This window comes from Ostrea edulis, chromosome 5 (assembly GCF_947568905.1).
Source record: "Ostrea edulis chromosome 5, xbOstEdul1.1, whole genome shotgun sequence".
Lineage (NCBI taxonomy): Eukaryota > Metazoa > Mollusca > Bivalvia > Ostreida > Ostreidae > Ostrea > Ostrea edulis.
The window spans coordinates 70,956,356-70,979,671 of record NC_079168.1 but is presented as its reverse complement, the minus strand read 5'-3'; the positions used below and the strand labels follow the sequence as shown (position 1 = coordinate 70,979,671).

General features: G+C 35.2%; 1 protein-coding gene across 1 annotated transcript; it reads right to left on the bottom strand.

The window, feature by feature from the left end:
• Positions 1-375: 375 nt before the first annotated feature.
• Positions 376-21,580, bottom strand: LOC125652925 (allene oxide synthase-lipoxygenase protein-like). Its single transcript, XM_056165395.1, has 15 exons — positions 21,119-21,580; positions 20,991-21,035; positions 15,556-15,684; positions 15,363-15,460; positions 14,515-14,647; positions 14,153-14,248; positions 13,243-13,339; positions 11,457-11,574; positions 10,767-10,859; positions 9,713-9,773; positions 8,484-8,595; positions 7,325-7,416; positions 7,045-7,221; positions 1,459-1,622; positions 376-699 (listed from the first exon to the last, which is right to left on the bottom strand). Exons 1-15 carry the CDS (start codon positions 21,578-21,580, stop codon positions 585-587), a joined length of 1,992 nt encoding a protein of 663 aa, XP_056021370.1. The 3' UTR covers positions 376-584.
• Positions 21,581-23,316: the final 1,736 nt, after the last annotated feature.

The window sequence follows — 23,316 nt, the reverse complement described above, 5'->3', positions numbered from 1 at the left end:
TTATCATCATCATTTACCTAACTCTGTAGACCATGACTACCTAACTCTGTAGACACCATGACTACCTATCTCTGTAGACCATGACTACCTAACTCTGTAGACCATGACTACCTAACTCTGTAGACCATGACTACCTATCTCTGTAGACCATGACTACCTAACTCTGTAGACCATGACTACCTAACTCTGTAGACCATGACTACCTATCTCTGTAGACCATGACTACCTAACTCTGTAGACCATGACTACCTATCTCTGTAGACCATGACTACCTAACTCTGTAGACCATGACTACCTAACTCTGTAGATCATGACTTGAGTCTCATATACTCAGGCTTCATTTCTAAAACAGCAATAAATTAACTACATATCATATACATATATCATCAAGAGTTCTTAATCATCAGATTCTCTCACATGAAATGTACATCGCAAACAAAACTTAGACATCATCATTGTACTAAAATAACCTTATCTGGTGTAGCATATGTACTACTAAGTGATACGTCAACAAATATACACGTCAAGAAAATCAACAAAGAACATGGTATAGGGTCAAGTACTACACAGTCCTACTCTTATGATTAAATACTGATTGAATTGGGAACTTCCTCTGGCAAAAGATATTCATACTTTCTGCTAATCTTCTCGTTTCTGTTACGAATCTTGGAGCTGATGCGTTTCAAATCTTTTCTAAATCTGAAAATGATAAAAACAATTTTGTGATACTGACCAACAGGTGCTAAGATTTTTCAATGTTTTGTACAATATTCAAATTTCATAGGTGAAATTGAAGTCGAAGATTCTTCTCACATTACCAGTAAGTGAATGAAAGGAAAATATAACAAACAATGATTAATCACACAACCCCTATAAGCAATACGAAATAGAGGGTTGGGCAAACACGGACCCCTCCCCTGGGTATATCAGAGGTGGGACCAGGTGCCTAGGAGGAGTAAGCATCCCCTGTTGACCGGTCAGACCCACCGTGAGCCATATGTCTTGATCAGGTAAACGGAGTTATCCGTAGTCAAAATCAGTGTGCCACAAACGACCTAATAAACGATATGAAACACGACAGACAGTATTTTACCCAATGGTAGATTGTACTGGCAAACTGAGATGCTATAACGACCATAGAATTTGCGAAATGCTTACTTTAAACGAGACTGTTGGAACCTCTGTACCATCAACTTGTTTGTCAGTAGCTTGCTTCGATTTAAAAACTGACCATAAGCAGAACAAGCTCTTGCGTATCGAATGAGTTGGTGTTTTTCTTCAACAAACCTTTTTTCATAATTAAAATCGAATTCTTGAGAAAAAGATGTAAATATTTGACACAATGTTATGGGAATACATACAACATTTTGTTTCGTAGCAAGTCCTTAGTTAATGCAAAAGTAATATTTTTCATTCAGTTTCAGTAGGTCTCGAAGATCTAGGAATTACGTATCTTACTCTTCGACTAAAGCAACTGCTGCAGGATCGTACACGTAATCCACCTCAAAGTCCCCGAGGGCATTAGTGCTCCTTGCACTTAGAATTGTTGTGATAATCATCGTGTCCAATGTAGTAGATCTGTCAAGCAAAGCTTTCACAATTTCCCCTTCTTCCAATGGTGTCTGTAATTTAAACAGAGTAGTGCACAAATTAATCTAGTATTTCCCCAATGTAGAAACTAGAGAAGGAAAATGTGGCGTGAATCATTGTAGCTTGTGTTAAAGCAACAGCAGATTTTAAACGATTTGAATGTATATGATGTGTTGTTGTGTGATGCATATGAACTTCATTGACACCTGTGAGATAGACAAGATTCTAGACGTTCTATGTTTAGAACGACGATTGTCAGAATTCAATAGAAAGATGATGCAATACCTGTTTACTCTAAATCTGTTACTATGGCATTTTCTAAAACTAAAACAATCTTTCAGATTGTTTTAGTATAAATAGACTAAATTTTGTAATAAGCACTTTGGACTTTTACATCTGAGTATTGGATTGAACTTAACGGCCGTCTTGTCACAACTTTTATTCTCGGGTATGAATTCAGCTCGGCGGTAAACCAGCATCACACACTGTATCTGTGAACTCTGATTAGGCCTACTGTAAGCTAGCCATTTTTTAATATATTTTTTTGTAGATAATTATAAATAAATTGTTAGACCCTTGATTTAATTTTGATCGATTTCTGCTGGTTTTGGGGTTTATTCTGATCCTTAGGGTTGATCATGTGATGTCTTAGGTTTTTGCAATTTTTTTTTTATCAAATTAATCTTTGCGCATGATATAAATATATGTTTCAGATGAATTTTATTCACTGCATAAAATACACAAAATGGTAAACTATTGATACTGAATTTTTTTTTTTATATTTCCATAGATAATCAATGATTTATAATAATCAAATTTTTGTCAAGGGTAATAACTCCTACGCTGGTATTTCTTCTACTTTACGTCTATTATACAATGTTTTCCCTAACAACCACAATTAATTTATACAGATTTATGAATTAGCAGTGATTTTAAACTGTTGACATTTTAAATTTGCCATTTCACCAAGTTTTTATTTATTTTTATCATTCTGTATAACGAAAAATGTATGATTTTCTGATTTTAGCATATACTTGATAAGTTTTTCTATGGCTGACATCTTTAAAAAGTTGGCAACATACCTATTTTCTTTGGTTATTAATTAAATTTAACCATACTGAGTGGAAATAAATACAGTTTTTCCACTTTCAACCATCAAAATAGATAAGTCACACGAGGATGTGATAACATTGTTATCAAAATTCCTAATATTAGCTGCTATAATCTGGATAAATACACGTTGAAGACAGTAATTTAATCTGCTAGAGTATGGGTAAACACAAAAGACAGTAATTTAATCTGCTAGAGTGTGGGTAAAGACAAAAGACAGTAATTCGATCTGCTTGAGTGTGAATAAGCTCAGTGTACAGTAATTTGTTGTGCTAGTGTAGAGTCTGGAATTTTTAGAATTAAGAGAAAAACGTTTCATTAACATATATTAACGAGAATCTGATGGGCAACATACATTGCTCCGACAAAAGTATGTTATCACAACTGTGGGTCTGTTATTGGAAGAATTTGAATTAAAAAAAAACGCTACAGGAAAACCCTATTTACTATGTACTACACAGAGGATCTAGAGGGAGTGCTTATGGCATATGGAATTTATGAAATTGAGTTACCAGATTTGATATTTCCCGAGACTTGGCGAGGGAAATATTCAAATCCGGCAACAAATTTCATATGTTATAAGGACGGTTATTGCATATCTATAGATATAGGCTATTTTGTTTACAATAGCTCTATTTCAATAATACATGTATACATATTACGGGGATAATATTTCTACAGGGATATTCCTTGTCGATCTTAATTAGATGTGTCGGGGGTTCTCTCTACAGAGACGCCCCTTGTCGATCTTGATTAGATGTGTCGGGGGATATCCCTACAGAAACGCCCCTTGTCGATCTTAATTTTAGGTATTGGGGGTTCGCCGAATTGCAGCGGGGATAATGCAACTGAAAGAAATATTTCTTTGTGTGCGTCATTTTGCTTGTTTGTTTCACTCCTTTCCAGATTTTTTTCACTCATATTGAAACGGCAACAGTTCTAGCTGATGTGCACAAAGTTAGACCTATGCGTTACGCCCAGGGCCGTATCAGTGAAATAGCTTTATCGTGGCAATGCTTGCCGCGATATGGCACCTCGTGTTTTATCCGGAAGACCCACAACTCTCACTTCTTGATGTTGAACGTTTGGTGAAAGTGAAGTCACTACCTATACCTTCGTATTAAGTTGAACGCTACGAAGACATGATTTGGGCTCGAACCCACATACTCATGGTCACAAAGTAATAACAAAGCCACAACAGCCAATCAAACGGAAAATAGAGGGAAAGTACATGTACATCATATACAAACACAAAATTCCATACTGCAATATAGATTGATTAATCGATTGTTTGTTTTGCGTCCCGTTGAATTTTTTCAATCGTTTTGAGACGTCACAATCTGTAGGTGAAGTACCACAAATCTAGACCTATGTTTAGCGCTCATAGTTGTAGCAGTGAAGGTTCTTTATCGTGAAACGCCTGCCGTGATACGGGACCTCCAAAAGACCCATGATTCTCATTTTTAAATGTCAACCATCGAGGTGGTCTAGAGGTAGAGCATTCGGCTCGCAAACGGGAGGTCAGGGTTCGAATCCTGGCCGCGACAGACGTAAGTCATTAAAACAGGAAAAGAACCAGTTCCATCACCAGACACTCAGCATTAGGTGTGAATGTCACGAGTCTTAGGATACGACCTTAATATCGGATGTCCCGTGTCACAGTAGGTGTGGCTCGCTAAAGAACTCTCACTGCTCAATGGCCGTAAGTGCCGAGCATAGGCCTAAAGTTGAAGCCCTTCAACGGTCTTGAGCAGGACGTTAAACAATACAAAATCAATCAACCGAGCGTTTGGCGACGGAGCAATCACTACCTATTTTAATATCCTAGGTTTGACGCCATGGCACGAGCGGAGCCCGAGCTCACGATTACGAAGCGAACGCTCTATCACTGAGCTACCGCGACCGGTTAATTTATACAACAATAAAGAATATCATTATCACTTATTGTATCCAAATGAGTTGTAAAACTATAATAACATATTTCCCTTACATTGTCTTTAGAAAACAATGTTATCAATCCACCCATATCGTGCGAGTCACAGTTTGAACAAAATCAACTTGAACTTTATCATTTCTGATCCAATGGATTTTATCAAGATTTTTATTCTACTCCCTATCTACTTCAGCAGAAACGAAAGGTATACCTGCATGTTAAATTTTGACAGATGGTAGACTTCGCCTTTGAAACTTTTAAGAAGATGTGTTTGTAAAACACCGATGCCCATGTAAAACAACAAAGAATTATGGTACCCAAAGAAAGGTCTTGTCACAAGGAATATACATGTGAAATATGAAAGCCCTTTCACTAACCATTAAAAAGGTATGACCTAGATTAAAGATTTCCAAAAGCAAGTCAAAATTTAATGTGAAGGTCAAAAGGTAAAACAAATTGATACTTAAAGATAGGTCTTGTAACAAGAAACACACATGATAACGAACATTGATCAATCTCAAAACACCTATAGAGTCAGGCAAACACAGACCACTAGACATGAGGTGGCATCAGGTGCCTGGGAGGAGTAAACTTTCCCTGCCGAGTGGTCACTCCAGCTGTGAGCCCTATATATTTATCAGGTAAACGTGAATTTAATGCAAAAATCAATGTGTAAAGAACGGCCTAACATTGCTATAAACAAGTCAGATAACATTTGATCCAATGACAAGCATTGGTAAATTAGATCGTTGGAAAGACCATAAAATTAGCAAAATGCTGACTTTAAACGAAACTGTTGAAATCCCTGTAACAAACTTTATTGGTGAGTTGCCTACCTCGATTTAAAGACTGATCATACGCACAGCAATCTCTTGCGTATCGAATTAGTTGAGAGACATAAACACCATATATAGGTGATAGTGAAATATCGCTAAATAAATATAGAAACTTGTCATAAAGTTGTGTTGTTATTTTGCTGTTAACATCTGTTTAATATTACAACTGTATATCTAAGTATGAAGCAGGTGTGGAAGATTTGTAATGTCTTTTATTTCGAGTTTAATGGGATATATCGAATCGAAATATCGGTCAACAGGGGATGATTACTCCTCCTAGGCACCTGATCCCACCTCTGGTGTGTCCAGGGTCCGTGTTTGCCCAACTATCTATTTTGTATTGCTTGTAGGGATTATGAGATTGATCACTGTTCGTTATCTTCACCTTTCATAATTGAAAATGATGATTATTGTCAATAGATAAAACAAAGTCTATACATCTAAATGTCTACATATAATTATCGAGTGTAATATGTGGCAATAGAAGAATCTGTTCTAATCGAGCGTCAAAACTGATCTGAACTACATTTGTATATATATATATATATATATATATATATATATATATATCCAAATTGTGTTTTTAAAAAAAATCACAGTGTCCGGTATAAAATATTAAAAGAAATAGAATAAACAGTACACAAAGTACACAGTACACAGAAAAATATAATATAATAAAATATAAGAAAGTACACAGAAGGCGTTAAATTTTTAACTTTGTGTACTGTTTATTCTATTTCTTTTAATATATATATATATATATATATATATATATATATATATATATATATATATATATTGAAATAGAGTCTCAGTAATCGGATAAGAATATTAAAAATATATGAAAAGAAAACACAAAAATCCTCCGTAAAACACTAGCGCTTTCATTACATCTTCAGAAGCTTTACAAAACTGTATACATAGCAGTGTCATAGTAACAGTGATTATGACGTCAAAGTAAGAGGAAAGTTAAATGTCTATATTGTGACGACATGTATGATATACATGTACAACAATGATCTGGGAAAAGTACGGGAAAATCATAGGTAATTATAAAACACTATTCAGTTTTGGCTTTAGTATACAAATAAAATGTTTTTCTTTTTCCCTGTCTCTGAATAGCACTGGCACATCTGAGTTTGTAAAATGAGAAAATGTTAAATCGTTTTTACCACACGTTTCCAGGTGTGCACTTAACTGGATTTGTGTGTATTCAGGTGTACTGATGTGCTGCTTATGTTCACGTTCACGGAGAGTGTTGCCAGTTTCGACAATGTAATATTCCTTGCATCCAGAACATGTGATGATGTATATGACATTCTTTGTATCGCATGACATGTTAGCATTAACTTTAAATTTGTGTCCGTTAAAATTATAACTGGCCCCTTCTGTAATGTAATCACATGTACCGCATCGATGGTCCGTACACTTTGACACTGTAGAAGTACGGTCATCAAATTGGGGGGAACAAAGTATTCTCTTAAGATTTTTGGGTTGACGTTAACTGCTAATAAAACGACATAAGAATATTTGCTGTCTTAGTGTTACGAAATTTACCCTTGTGATCAGTGTTACCTTGTCTTTTGGTGGGTTTCCTTTCATTTTGGTAGGATAGTTAGGAGGAAATCCGTACGCGTCATATTGAGGGAAGTTAGCGGCTGCGTGGACCACACTGCTGCTGAATATAACGGAAGTGAAGACGATAATCAGTTGCTCAGCGGAGGTGAACTTTCCGTTTGTAAGTGGAACACCCTAACAGGAAAAAAAAAACAATGAGTAAAAATCTATATATATATATTTCAAGTTAATTTCTTTTAACAAGCGAAAAGTCTTCATGGATATCATTACGGAGTACCAATATTCCACAGCCTCCTTTTGATTTTTCAAGTCCCAGTTCACGTCCAAAGGTTTGAATTTCGGCGTCATTGGTAATCTTTTCGTCTGTATCTGTATGGAAATTCAAAAACAATTGCAATGGTTAGAATATATATCGACTCTAATATGTTCGCATTTGCAAGTTAAAGAAATAGAAATAGATTGATGATAATATCCTACATCATTAGGAGCATTTGAGTTTATATTGTTCATGAAAGATGAAGACAACGAACAGTGATCAGTCTCATAAATCCCATAAGCAATACATTTCGTTTCTACATTTTTCATCGTGTTCATTGAATGACAAGTACATGTATGAAAGGTGAGGATAACGAATAGTGATCGATCTCATAAATTCCATAAGCAATACAAAGTAGATAGTGGGGCAAACACGGACCCCTGGACACACCAGTGGTGGATCAGCTGCCTAGGAGGAGTAAGCATCCCCTGTCGACCGGTCACACCCGCCGTCAGCCGTATATCTTGATCAGCTAAACGGGGTTGTCTGTAGTCAAAATCAGTGTGCCACAAACGGTCTAATAATCGGTATCAAATACGTCAGACAGCTTTTGACCCAATGATAGGTTGTATTGGCAAACTAGATCGTTATAACGACCATAGAATTTGCGAAATGCTGACTTTAAACGAGACTGTTGTTGAAACCCTGTACCATCAACTTGTTTGTCAGTAGCTTGCCTCGATTTAAAAACTAAGAATAAGCTGTTGCGTATCGAATCAGTTGAGAGATATAAACACCATATGCAGGTGGTCATGGAATATTGCTACTTAAATGTGGGAAGTTGACGATTGAGAAGCTAAAATCATCACGTTTGTCATAAAGTTGAGTTGTTAGTTTGTCATTAATATTTACTTTCAATAAAATATCTAAGTATGAATCAGAAGTGGACGAGTCTGTGGAGTCTTTTATCTCGAGCTCGCAGGGATATATCGAATCAGCATATGAATGAATATTATCATTGTTAATAGATAAAATGTCGTCGATATATTTCTGTAAATACTCACAGAAAGACAGTATGACTATCGTATATTATTTCTGTGTCTTGGAATTTTGATTAAAAAAATTCCATAATACGGCAATAAATGACTTGTCTATCATAACAAAATCTGTATATACAAACCGTAGTAGAGCTGGACATATTTGGTAACGTAGCTGCGAATGGCTTCATACAAATCCAAAGAGTCGTCACGCTGGTAAAAAGTTGGCAGAAGTTTTCCATCCGTGGAGTAAAGCTGTTGAAATTGATTTTAAATGATGTCAAAATATGTTTGTTTTTTTTTGTTGGAGTTAATATTACTTAGTTGAATGGACTGAATTTCATTAGATAATGCACAATTAATATCAAGACATGAGACTTTAGATAATGATAGCAAGATGGAGATGTGCAACGGTGGTGATAATGCTCACGTAAGTGAACGTCATTGCACTGCTAACTTTTATATGTTTTGGTGGTCTTTTGCGGAAGCATGACTTCTTACTGGAAGATAATATTACACTTGAGCATGTCAATAAAAATACAGTTCCAAGCAAATCACATGGTGAACTGCCATACGCCTACTACATGGGGTTGGATTCATAATGCTTAAATTTCTATCTATCCACTGACACTGTATCCCATACTGAGAGGAAAGGATATGGTTTGAACAAAATTGATCCTACAACACAAGAACATACCTACATGTTGTTTTGACTAATTGGAGTTTTATCGTCTTTCAAAATATTTCTATAGAATGGTATTTGTATCATAGTACAACTATAATCCTCAATTCATGTTCTATACTGGAGTCAGAGATTACTATCTGATTGATTGATTGTATATTGTAACGTCCCTCTCGAGAATTTTTATTCATATGGAGACGCCACTATTTCCAATGAAGAACTACAAAATCTAGGCTTATGCTCGGCGCTTACGGCATTTCAGCGGGGAAGATCTTTATCGTGCCACACCTGCTATGACATGGGGCCTCGGTTTTTGCGGTATCATCTGAAGGACCGCCTCATTTAGTCATCTCTTACGACAGGCAGGGGGTACTGAGGACTTATTCTAACCCACGGGAACCATTACTTGAATAAACTATTACTGTGACTGAAGTATTGAACCAGCTTTTTGCCCCGTCTTCAATTTTTATCTTTCCTTCAAGTAGATGTGGTCCTTTATCTAGAGAAAATTGAGTCTGTAGAACCTTGTCTTACGTATTTTAATGAATTTTACGTTGATTTAAAATTGGTAAAGTGTTGGTAGTAACAGTCGTGTATGAAAAGTTGGAAAACAAAAACGACTGAGAAAAAGGATCGATTCTTTTCTTTGGCTGAGGGGATCTAAAAAAAAAACAAAACAACTAAACAAACCCCTCGTTGCTTCAGGAATTCGGGATAAGTTCCCTCCACATCCATTCTCCACGACCCCGTTCTAAAATGAAAATATAACATGAGAGAACTATGTGCAGTAGACTACGTACTGCCACGCAAATTATATTTTGAGAGGGAACGAATGATTGATATGCCACTCTTAGGAATATTACTTAGTATCCTGCATTAGTCTACCAGGTGAACTAGCGTTTAGAAAATGCTACATTGTCCCATTAGAATTAGTCATGCATGATGGGATTCTCAATAGTAAGAAAACCTTGATAGATCGAACTGCTTTACATGTATGTCAACGTCCTTATTTCATTATGTTAAATACTTGGCAAAGATACAGTCACTTCTTGTTTTAAAATTTGGACTTCGAACTAGATTTGCGAAGCAATGATAATGATAATCAATTCTATATTGCACATTTTATAAAACAAATTACTCTAAGGCGTTTTACAAGAGTTAAAAGAGGATGCAAACAATAAAACTCAATTAAATGAAATCAAATGGCATAAGATCTTATATCTGTAAAATTACCAAAATAAAATACTTTCATTAAGATTAATAGCAAAAATGCAAAGTGCATTTGTCAAGGAATTGCTGAGTGAGTTGCAGACCCTAGACTCCATCCAAACAAAGCACATACCATGTTAAATGAGTTACAAGAATGTAATGTCAACTATCAGGAGATTTATTTCATAAGGCCACAGTGTATAAAGGAGGATAATCTGAATAACAGGAGAACTGGAGAAGAAAACACCATGGTTAGAAGGAAGGAAAAAATATAGAGAATGACAAAATAACTAATATTTTCGGAAGGTTGATGTATAACACGAGAAAATTAAAGGGAAACTGCATCAATGCCAAAGTCCTTGTACATTTCTACTTCATGCAAGTATTAATGAAACGTTCTTCCTATCTCAATTGCTGCATATTTCCAATCTAATAAACGTTTAACAATGTTATAAACGTCAAAAAGATCCAATTTGAATTGAAATAGTATATAAGGGTTAGGCTGTATTCATATCTAGAGTTTTCCTATACTTGCCCCTTTGCCGCAAGTTCCAGAACGCCTTTGCTTCCAACTACCATAGTTTTATCGATCCAACCTCCAGGAGACACAAGAAAGTTGAGAGCTCGACTGAAGAAATCATTTATATTCTTATTCACCAGTTCAAACGAACAAAAATTATTTATAAGATAAAACACAAACACCTGTATATAGGACGAAGTCGCATGCATGAGTGCAACAATGCACGTATATATGCATAGTAAATCTTTAGTTTTGACTTCAATCATATATCCATTCTACAAAAGAGAAGAGATAAGAGTTCATATAAACCAACAACTCTTAAATTACAGAATCTGTATGTAAATATATGCATCAATACTGGGAGTGGGGGTAGGGGGTAGGAGTGTAGTCTGTTGCAAAGTAGCAGCGAACTTTGAATGATTTGAAAACTCCCGAAATTCTACTATATACGTGGCTACCCTATGCGCACTTGTAGCACGGATTCAGCCTATTCAACCGTAATCAATTTTAGATACCCAATCGATCTACTGATACCGAAAACACCCACTTGAAAAGAAACACGTGTTTCCTGTAACTGTTAAAAATATATTTATTTGTATCATTACATTGCTTACAATGTTTTAATTAGATGGATGTCACTGGTGCAATGTTTACTCTTCATATAATAAGTATTTATTAAACTTTTCAGAAATAAAATATACGTACTCATTGATTGCAATAATGTAGAGGAAATGTGGCGACATCAGTTTGAACATAGGATGTGACGGAGAAAGACATCTATTGGATGCCACGCAAATACCTTCCATAAGGAGATGAGTGTATCCTGAAAGAAATTTATGGATATCCTTTTTATATCTGCATACTGTTATCAAAATGTTCATACAGGTATGACCTTCATTTAAAATTTAAAAAAGGTGTTTAAGGAGGTAGTCTACATCGTCATAAAGGCTGACTTCCTTTTAAAACATGATGTAAAATATAGATATCAGCAATATTTATCTTCATTTACAAAATTCTTGCCTAGCTGAGTAGCTCAGTAGGTTAGCACGTCGACTGTTGAACTGTAGATCGCGTGTTCGAGTTCAGCAGGGGTTTTAAATTTTTCTCAGATTGCTTTTAACTAAAACTGTATTTTACACTAAATAAAGTAAATTTGAAAGTTTTCAATTTCAAAATATTACTGTACATATCCTCCACATTTCATCCATCAAATTTCTCTGGTGTAGCATACTAGTACATCCTTAAAAGGTGTCATATGGAAGGTGAAGATAACGAATAGTGATCAATCTCATAACTCTTATAAGCAATACAAAATAGAGACTTGGGCAAACATGGACCCCTGGATATACCAGTGGTGGGATCTGGTGCACAGGAGGAGTAAGCATCCCCTGTAGACCGGTACCACTCGCTGTGAGCCCTATATCTTAATCAGATAAACGGAGTTATCCGTAGTCAAAATGAATGTGCCAAGAACGGCCTAACAATTGGTATGAAACACGTTGGACAGCTTTTGAATTAATTTGAATCATTTGATATGAAATACTAACACAAGAGGCCAGGTTACATTAAATTACCGCAATGTTTACAAAATTACAAGCATTTACTAATGATCACGTCTAAATAGTTAATAGTCTGGTTAATGACACCGTTAGCCAGCGCCGTATGCATGTACTGAAATGGAGATGAAAATGTAATTTCTGGCAATGTAGGGTAAATGTATTCCTTTCAGAGACCCAGAGGTCATATCTTGACCTGAACATTTTTTGAATTAGTCAGCACCCATTATGATGTCGTAGGTTAGACGATTTTAAAGCAAATGAATTTATTTGAAATTTACAATGTGTTGAAATGTAATTTCGTTGTTGTTGGTTTAAATATAGCATATATTTGATAAAGTATCTCACGAATACGTTGCAGTCATTTATTATTGTTGTACATTCAATAAAGTATCAAGAATGAATAATGCCAATATACTTGTATTACAGAGGTATCATTTAAAGTCAGCATTTCGCAAATTCTATGGTCGTTTTGATGATCTAGTTTGCCAATACAACCTATCATTTGGTCAAATGTTGTTTGACGTGTTCCATACCGATTGTTAAGCCGTTCTTGGCACACTGATTGTGACTACGGATTACTCCGTTTACCTGATCAAGATATAGGGTTCATGGCGGGTGTGATTGGTCGACAGGGGACGCTTGCTCCTCCGAGGTACCTGATCCCACCTCTGGTATATCCAGAGGTCCGTGTTTGCCAAACTCTCTATTTTGTATTGCTTATAGGACTTGTGAGATTGATCACTGTTCGTTATCTTCATCTTTCTTTACCTCGATGGGTTCTGTTCTGTGGTGATAATTTGATAACAACTGTTTATTAAATAAGTGAGTTATGGTATGATGATAATTTGATAATGACCTGGTTTGAAGTTGATGATAACTTTTTATCAATTAGATGGGTTTTGCCTGGTAATAATTTGTTAATTGTTTATTACCTAAATGGGTTATGGCCTGGTGGTAATTTGAGTCGCCCACGTTGTACCACATTTTTGCAATCAGCCAAGTATACGGAGGGTCACTGGGAAGAAAAACCTGAAATATAGGCAATTCCAAAATCAATTCAGATTCGCGGGTATGTTAAGGCAGGTCATGCTCCATTTATGCACGTTAACTGGATACTTTTTAAAAAAAATTCCTACACAGAGAGATGGAGCTACTCTCTTAAAAACTAGTTTGGTTGGTTACATGAGATTGTATCATAACAACATGACAAACATGTGCTTACGTATGATGTCATTGCATGACTGTTATAAATAGATCATGGATGTACCTTAATAGAAAATGGAAAGTAGCACATTACCCCAGGATTTAAATATTGGTCTAACTGGCGATAATGACGGTAAAACACTTATAATATATCAGAATTACTGGTAGAATCCTACCACTTTCAGTAAGAAATAATTATTAAACATTTAAACCCGAAACCATTTAGCCCATGTTTTACATTTTGCACTGATGCTATGCAGTTTTCTTTAAACGTTTTCTTAACAGATCATTCTATTAATAATTGTCGTGTACATTAGTTTATGACCTTTCACACAGTGTATAAAAAGTATTTGGCGTAGTGTGCTTACTTTTGCAGTTTATTTCAGTGTGTGACAGAGGAAAACCATTTAATGATTTCAGTAGATTCCTTAAAGGGTTGTCAGATCAGTTCAATAGTTTAAAAAATATCCCTTATCGGATAGTTTATTCATAGATTTGAGGATATCCCATATTGGGTTTTTGGGTCGATTGATTTGGGAACATCCTTTTTCAGAGTGTTCAATAAGTTTACGTTTTTATTTTTAGGAGATCCATTACTGGGTTGTGACATCAGTTTATTGATTTCAGAAGATCCCTTACCTGGTTGTCGGGTCCCTTCTGCTGGAAGAGTTGTATAGCCACTGGCATCAACTGCCCTTTATCATCCACGAAAAACAGTGCAATAGGGACGGGACACTACACAACGAAAAATGTCATTAGTTAATTAACCTTCAAGCTGTATACAAATACATCGTGGAAATGTAAATACTTAGAAATATTCTACATATGACTAGAGGCGTTAGTGATGACATACATATATATCGGATTGCAGTTTTGATATTCATACTATTAACAATGATATATATCTATGTGTATGTACTTAAAGATTGTTTTTCTTTTAACTTCTTTATAGATTAAAATACATAAGAAAATGTATTTAAATTGTCCATTTCCCAACTTACAATATAACCTTCGACTACAGAAAGTCCTTCCAGGATATCGAGATCGATGATAAAGAGACGTTTGTCGGTGATGGCTTGAGATATCGTCAAACCCTCAAGAAAAGGCTTCATCATCTCTTCCGTCACTCCAAATCTGATTTTAAAATAGCATTATATCAAATTGTTTATTGATTAACAAGAGTTGTCATAAGAAAAATATCATGGCAAGAAGCTATTATGGGAAGTTTGTGTTAACTCAGAATTTGATTTTGATAATGCTTCATAATTATTGTGAATTATTAAGGTCTAATGGATCAAAACACATAGCTAGAGTTTAAGGTTTTGAAACGTAAGAGAAGTTTCAAAATATAAGTCAAGAGGTAAACAATCTTGATACCCAATGAAAGGCCCTGTCACGGGGCATCTGTACGTGAAATACCAAAGCAATATTCACCGTGGTTCTAAAGATAGAGCCGAAATTAAAGTTTTGAATAATAGTCAAAGGTCAAGGTTACTAGGTTAAAAGTCTTAAATTATCAAAAGAAATGTATCTTCATGGGAAATTGATATGTGAAAAACCAAAGCCCTTGGTTGAAATGTGTTATAAATATCTACAAACTTACATGAAACTAGTAATCGTATTTCCATACATCCATATCATTTATTTTGAAATGTATATGGTCAATGTATAGAAATCGTCTTTCTCGGGATTTCACAAAATAAAGTCTTTCTTGAAATCAAGAATGTCCTGTCCTTGACGGACAATTTTTGAATTTTGTAGTTGTTTAAAATTTTCATGTGTTCCCTATTAAGTCTCAACTTGTGAATGAAGAAAATTAAAGTTAAATATGTTAACAATGGTTTCTCACTTATCTGGTATCTCTGTGCACAGACGAATGAGATTGGGATTGACGCCGTTTAGTCGTTGCCATCCAAAGTTGATATCACTTTCCCAGTCCTCCATCCCCTGTTTGATTAAATGATCGTCATCGGATAGCTATTTCGAATAATACACTCTCAATTTGTTTATTAGTACATATTTACTGGTACAGTCTATGTTACCTTTGGAATTCCGAATGATCTGGAGTATAGAACCTTCAAATGATCTAGAGTTTCCCACGATCCTTCGCCAAATATCATCTCCATTACCTTGTCAGCAATCAAGGTGTATTTTCTTTTCACCAGATCCCACTTGTACATAATGGAAATAAAATAATAACAAACAAAATTGAATCTTTGTCATAGATGGAAGTTGTTTTGGATTTCACCGTTGGCGACTGTTTCAGAAAGGGAATGCATACATGGCAACCAGAGAATTAATTGATATGTTTAGAAAATATATTTAATTTTGTAAAATGCATCAAGGTATAAACTGCGACGCTTCACTAGTTAAGCACGCCGGCAGGAAGCGTTGCAGTTTACACTCATGATCGTGTATTTTCATAAATTGAAGAACGAGGTACTGTTTGGGCCCTGTTATTTTCGAAAACTTCAACCTCCAGTTGGAAGGATTTCGTTTGTATGATTTATTTTTATGTTACATCTAATCGAAATAAAGGACACCACACAGTCGTCCACTTCTGCTTTATACTTAGATATTTTATTGAAAGTAGACATTAACGGCAAATTGACAACTCAACTGTATGACAAACGGGATGATTTCAGCATCTCCATCGTCAACTTCCCATATTTATGTAGCAATATTTCATTATCAGCTGCATATGGTGTTTATATATCTCAACTGATTCGACATGCAAGAGCTTGTTCTGCGTATAGTCAGTTTTTAAATCGAGGTAAGCTACTGACTAACAAGTTGATGGTACCGGTCGACAGGGGATGCTTACTCCTCCTAGGCACCTGATCCCACGTCTGGTGTGTCCAGGGGTCCGTGCTTGTGCATCTATCTATTTTGTATTGCTTGTAGGAGTTCTTCACCTTTCATCTAAACACCAAAACATGTGAGATGTTCAGTGCGCGTGCGCGTACTCGTGAAATATAGTGTTTAAAACCAACACAGGAAACCTCATAAAATCTGTCCATAAATATACAGTCCAGAAATTTCTTGGAACTAAAGTACACCAAAGAAAACTCATACTAAAAAGCGTGGTCATTCGTGACGTTAATCTTGGAGTTTAAGGAAACGGCGTCTGACAGTGGAACAGAATTAGCAGAAGATGATATATTCTGACGAAAGTCAAGTTGTTATTGGAGATAATCACAGGGTTTATGTCTGGAGAAAAGCAAATGAGGCGTATCTACCCCAATGCATGTGCCCTACACGTAAACGTCGGGTTGTAGTTATGGTGTGGAAATGCGAAATTTATATTCATGTAGGGACTTTGGGTCTTGTTGATGACAATATAACTGCTTAAAAGTATATCGACATATTTGACGAACATTTGAGGCCAGTTATTGTGAGACATTTTTTCAATAAACCTGACCTATTTCAAGACGACAACGCACCTGTGCAGAGGGCCGAGATTACTTGTAAATTTAAACAAAATAGCAACATTCCTTCCATTACATGACCGACATAGTCCCCGGACATTAATATAATTGAAAAGATTTTATTGAAAATAAAATGTTCACTTCAAAACACGACAAGAGACATCACCGACCGAAATGAACATTTTAACACAATTCTTGACATACGGCAAAAATATCACCCCTTTGTATGTAAAAAAAAACAACAAACCGTACACCAATCAATCCTCTTTCGGATTCATGTTGTAGTAAAATCCAAAGGTCAACTCACAAAGTATTAACAATAGTACGTTAGTTTTTGCCCCCGTCACAAAGGGGTCTGGACATACAGTTTTAAATACCCTTTTCCGTCCTTCTGCGACACCCAGTTTTCCGAATTATTTTCTTAATGCCTTGATATATCAGTAGCGAATTTAAAGTGGGGGGGGGGGGGGGGGGGGGGAGGGGGATGCAGCCGATTTGAGCTGAAAATTTTCAATGTTTTTTTTTTTTTTTTTTTTTTTTTTACAATTCTTTGTTTTATAAACAGGGATCGTGCCATGTTTTTGTTTACATAGGTTAAATATATTTTGAAATGGAGACGAGTCGTATTCCACCGTTCCTTCTTTACAACCAGTGCTCAACGTCTCCTCGAACGCAATGCAGCATGCATCCAGTCACCACTTGTTCTCTTCCTTTATATCTAATTCAGCTTTTAACCATTCCACCTTATTTTGGTGCATAATCCATTTAATTATGCATAGCAGACCCTAACTCTACTTAACCTAAATACACAGCCAGTTTCTGTTGTTGTTTTCATTGTTACGTATCCATGGGTATTCCTACACGCCATTTCAAAAAGTTAATTCAAGCTTTTTGACGAGAGAAACTTCGTGCAAAATATATGATTTGATAAGACACTGAACACTGAATCACCTTTGATGCCGCCATTTTTTTTCGAATGCAGGCGAAACTGACAATTACTAAACATACTAATTTTTATACGTTCGTCTTTAGACGGGACGTATTATGTTTTATCGCTGTGCGTTCGGCTTGCTGGCTGTCCAAGGTAATGTTTTACAGATTTTTTCCCCAAAACGGGTGTATATACAGCTTTCTTTTAGTCACAAGTTCTTCCTCAAGAAACGTAAGAATGATATTGCTTTTCAGCTGGATTGGGGACCATGGCCTACTTTATAGCTAAAAATAGGTCAAACAGTTTTTCGGACTGTTTTTCATTGAGGATGCCTGAAATTAAGCCATAAGCTTCCTCTTGAAGGACCACATGTTCAGTTTGCATTTTGGCTGGATTGGTGACCATAACTTACATTAGGGCTAAAGTTGGTCAAACAATTTTTTAGATTTTTTTTATTATGGATAAAGGTATTGCCCTGAAATATTGTCACAACCCAACTCTCCGAGAAATACATAATCAGTATACATTTCAACTTGATTGGTGCACCGTGACCTAATTGAGGGCTAAAAGTAGGTCAAAAAGTTTCCTGGACTTCTCATCATAGATAGAAATATTACAACCTCCCTCTCAGAGAAACACATAATTAGTTCACATGTCAGATAGATTTGTGCACCATGACCTACTTTAATTCTTTTCTATTCAGAATGTGTGTGATATCAATTCAGAGTGCGTAATATGCTTACAGGTTGAATTTCAATGTCCGGCGGGCGGATGTTGTACTCTTGTTTTAATGCTGTGATAATGAAACATTGTTAGTGAGAAATAGTTGTCAAATAATATATATATACGGTGTGACCGTTGGACCGAGCGAAGCATGGTATGGTCATTGGCGTGTCCCAAGTGATAGTCATAATTCTGTTCAGAACGGTAAATTACAATTCATTTAAAAATATGTATTATTTATAAAATTCCCCTTGCGCTAAACGCCCAGTATGAAAGGGGGATATCTATGAGGATCCGCCTATTCCTTTAACGCGGAGAATATAGAACCAGCCGACGTAAACCATGCACAGTGACGTCAGATGTAGCCTCGACTTTTTTCTTCGTCTTTCAAACCAAACAATTATAAACAATAATTCATTTCAAAATATATATTATTTACGAAATTTTCCTTGCACTAAACGCCCAATAACATCTAAATATTAAAGGGGGATATACGAGGATAACAGTTCTACAGGATCCGCCTATTCATTTAAAGCGGGGAATATAACGTCAGCCGACGTAAATCATGCATTGTGACGTCACATTTAGCCTCGACATTTTTCTCTTTCAAATCAAACAATTATAAGCAACAATACACCCCGTTTGCAATTTAAAAGACAGTTAAAACAAAACAAAATTAACCAATAAATTCAAAGTGGTAAAAAATAAGCGTGAATATATCGTATATTTTTATTTAAAGGGACTGGTTCACGATTTTTGATCAAAATATTTTTCATTTTTGATGTTAAACATTAAAAATATAACTCATTTAATGTTGACAGCCAGAATGTTGACCTTCTGAATGCAAGAATGAAAGCAATATTTTAGCCTTAAATCTGTGTTATGTAAACAAAGACTCGAATCTTTTTATGTAAACAAACAAACAAGTGAAATATTGATTTTGTAATATAATTCATCTTAATTTTGCATAATCACAAATTTTAACTTTTAGATGACACATTTTACTCCTAAAATGCTTGAAATGTGAAAGATATTATAAACTTAGATCGATATCCATTTCTTTTGAAAATTTCGTAAACAATAGCATACCGCAATCTTTGTTTACAAAACAGATAATAAACTCTCTAAAATGAGCTTCTGTGATGATGTATAACTTTAATTTTCATTTGAAATTTTTCAAACACATTAGACAGTAGATTTTGATCATTAAAAGTAAAAAACAAAATTTTGGGTAAAATCGTGAATCAGTCCCTTTAAAGAAACTCATGAACTCGTTCATCCATTTAGTCGTATGACTGTTTTTCTATTTAATAATTGGCTAAAAACTGTAACAATAATAATCATACCATTATTTTTAACAAACTGGGTGTTTGAATTATAAATTGCACGTTAGTCTTGTATTTTTTGTCATTCAAAATTAAAACACGAATAACTGTAGAAGCAACTAATGAACAAAGCATAATGGCGGCGCCCATATGGATCACAAAATTTTCAGTGAACGTATATAGAGATTATCTGTATTCATTTGCAGATTTTCTCATTTTTTATTTTACGTATACGTGTTACCTTTAGAGCCTTGCTTCGCGGACGGGCCTTCGGCCCGTCCGAGCTTCGCTCGGTATTAAATATGTTTAATTTATAAATTTAGTGTTCGTAACTCTATTATTCTGTATCTACCTTTCCACGGATAATAGTAAAGTGCACTTTTTGCCGTTATGCAACCTCCCTGATTTTGCATTCGTTATCTTAATACCCAATTTATACAAATTCAAATCAGTGTAAAACTAATAATTCTACACGTGTTAAAAGAAAATTTCTATTCTATGTGTGGTAAAAGTTTGATTTTACTGCGATGTCGGACGTCCCAAAACATCGCTTGACTATATGACGTTTGGGAAGAACCCTCGTAAATGTATATACATCAAAAGTTCAAAACTAAAGTCAAATTTGGTGACACTGTCAGTTTTTGATATAAGGTTTTGGGGGTGTGGTGGACCCCTACTGGGACACGTGTACCCCTACTCAGACTGGTGAGTACTCCGATGTTCCTCTCATCTCAATGCCCGCCATTATCCGAGCCGACGAGAGGCGTCGATATATTAAGTTATAGATCCCGTTTGTTATTACATGAATTATGTTTACATTACGAAGAGTCTGGCTTTGTATGGGAAATTATATTCAGGTCATATACATCGATGTATTTTTGTTATTTTTACAAAATATAGAATGTACGGAATAAATGTCTAGACTGTTTGCATTTCTCGGGATACATAAAGAGTGGAAACATGGGTAAAGTTTTTGTACATTACTCCATCATATATATATCCCCAATAAATCAAATAGCCTTATGATTTATTACCAAAATACAGATTAAGCAGAAATATTTTATTCTCACCTTTGCATCATCAGAAAACATTTCATCATCGGGGACCTTCTTAACCTGTAATGAAATATGAATAATGTTAAAATAAAAACATACTTTCATAATGGGAGGAACATTGCAATACGTTTCATATGTATCACCTGTACGGGCAAATTTGGGATTTTCTCTTCATACTCGTATAATCTCCTTTTCTCCTCGAGTTCAGAATTTCTCTGCTCTGGTCGTGGATCAAACTGAGGTAAAAATGTGTCGTGTCGTCCAAAATATGTATCAACGCCAGGGCGAATCCACCGAAGAATTGGAAAAACGGATGTTTTTCTGCTCTTTTGATTGGTCACTTCTACTTTGTCGACAAACCAATCACTGAACAAACCTGCTTCGTCTCTTTGCATCTGGATTTCAGTCACTTCGGGAATGTCTGTTTCATCAATAATTGTGAAGACATCTATTTGATTTCGTTCAAAATCATTTCTAAACCACTTATCCAAAGTGGCAGGTTTGGTTTTCTTCCCAGAATCATCCAGCAGAACTATCTGTATGTTAGCGTCAGTACCTGCCCCAGCTCTATCCCCCGTTTTTACTTTAATTTCGTAGGTTGTCATTGTATTCTATTAAGCTGTAGAACCTCTTCACCGGTGTGAAATTTACGGATTTAATTGTGCATGTAGATTCGGACCTCTTACTGCAACTTCCTTCCTGAAATATGATGCGCATTTCATGTTTCTAGTGCATGTATAAATCTAATGAATTTGATACATTTGTAATTTTCCTTTGAGGGTATGATCATAAATGTTATAATTCCTATAACATGAGAATAGAGCGCTTCATATGTAAACCTGGCGAAAATTGAAATGAACGCATTATATGGTAGCAGTTTCCCTCCTACCGTCTCCCAAATACCGCTCCGTGTCCAAATTAGAAAATTTAGATAAAATCACTTAAATGTGAATGAATATTACTCAACTGACCATGTTTTATTCAAAAGGAAAATCAATAAGTGCGCAAATATGCATTATTTATATATATTTATTTTCAATGGAACAGCAAATATGAAGGCGAAGATAACGAACAGTTATCAATCTCATAACTCCAATAAGGAATACAAAATAGAGAGTTGGGCAAACACGGACCCCTGGATATACCAGAGGTGGGATCAAGTGCCTAGAAGGGGTACGCATCCCCTGTCGACCGGTCACACCCGCCGTGAACCCTATATCGTGATAAGGTAAACGGGATAATTTTGATGAAAATATTTCAATGACAACACATTTGTTGAAAAACAATTAATAGGTATACAGTTTATTATATCAATCATTGACTCGTTAAAGCTCAATAAGATGCTTTACCTACCGTAGAAGAACAATATTAATCGAGCCCCTAGGGCAAGTTGACTGATGTACTTTGAGGGTAGTTGTAGCTAAATGCAACTGTGTAACAGGAACTAATTTCAGATTTGTAACCGGATGCATCAAACAAAATAAAATTTCATGAGACAAAATCGACTTTTGTGAAAATATTTCTCAGTTTTGTTTGCAAATTAGTTTACAGAATCCAAATTGAACTACTTCGCATACAGAATTAACTTTTGATACAAAATTGAATTTTGTCTGCAAAAATGAATTTTGTCATGTCAAAAATGAATTTTGTTCACTAAAAGATTTTTTAAAACAAAATTTATTTTTTAAAAACAAAACTTGCCTTTGTCCATACAAAATTGAATTTCGAGTACAAAAGCACAGGACTGATTTGGTGCCCTGCACCTAGCTAGAGCAACGGAAATATCTAAATAAGAAGCTTAAATCGGAAGCATTTAGTCGGTGGAATTAGATAACAAGATACTACAGAACATTTACATCCGTGTTGTGGATTTCAATTCATTTGATCTCATCACCATTATGCAATGGAATACAGATATATAAAGACAAAAAGCTGTTATATATACATGTACATTAGTAAATAATACAGTATTTATCAAGGTAAAAAAAAACGTCTTATTATTTATGCAAAGTATGGGCATTTTTGGTAGGGGAGCCCATTCTATTTATTTTCTTAAAGAAAGCACAGAGTTTTCTAAAAAAAAAAACAAACAAAAAAAAAACCAAAAAAACAAAAAACAAAAAAAAAAACATGCAGTATTTATTGTTAGACATGATTTGTTTAAAAGTAAAGAAAGTAAAGATATTTTTAATTTTTATTTGTTTAGGTGATAGAAATTAGAAATTTCATTCTTTGCTCTTGTGCTCTTGTATTGCATCACAGTTGAGTACATAATGAGATCTATAGACTTAACTATAAATCCATTTATTTTAGTCAGACTTAAATATATTTTCTATTTCTG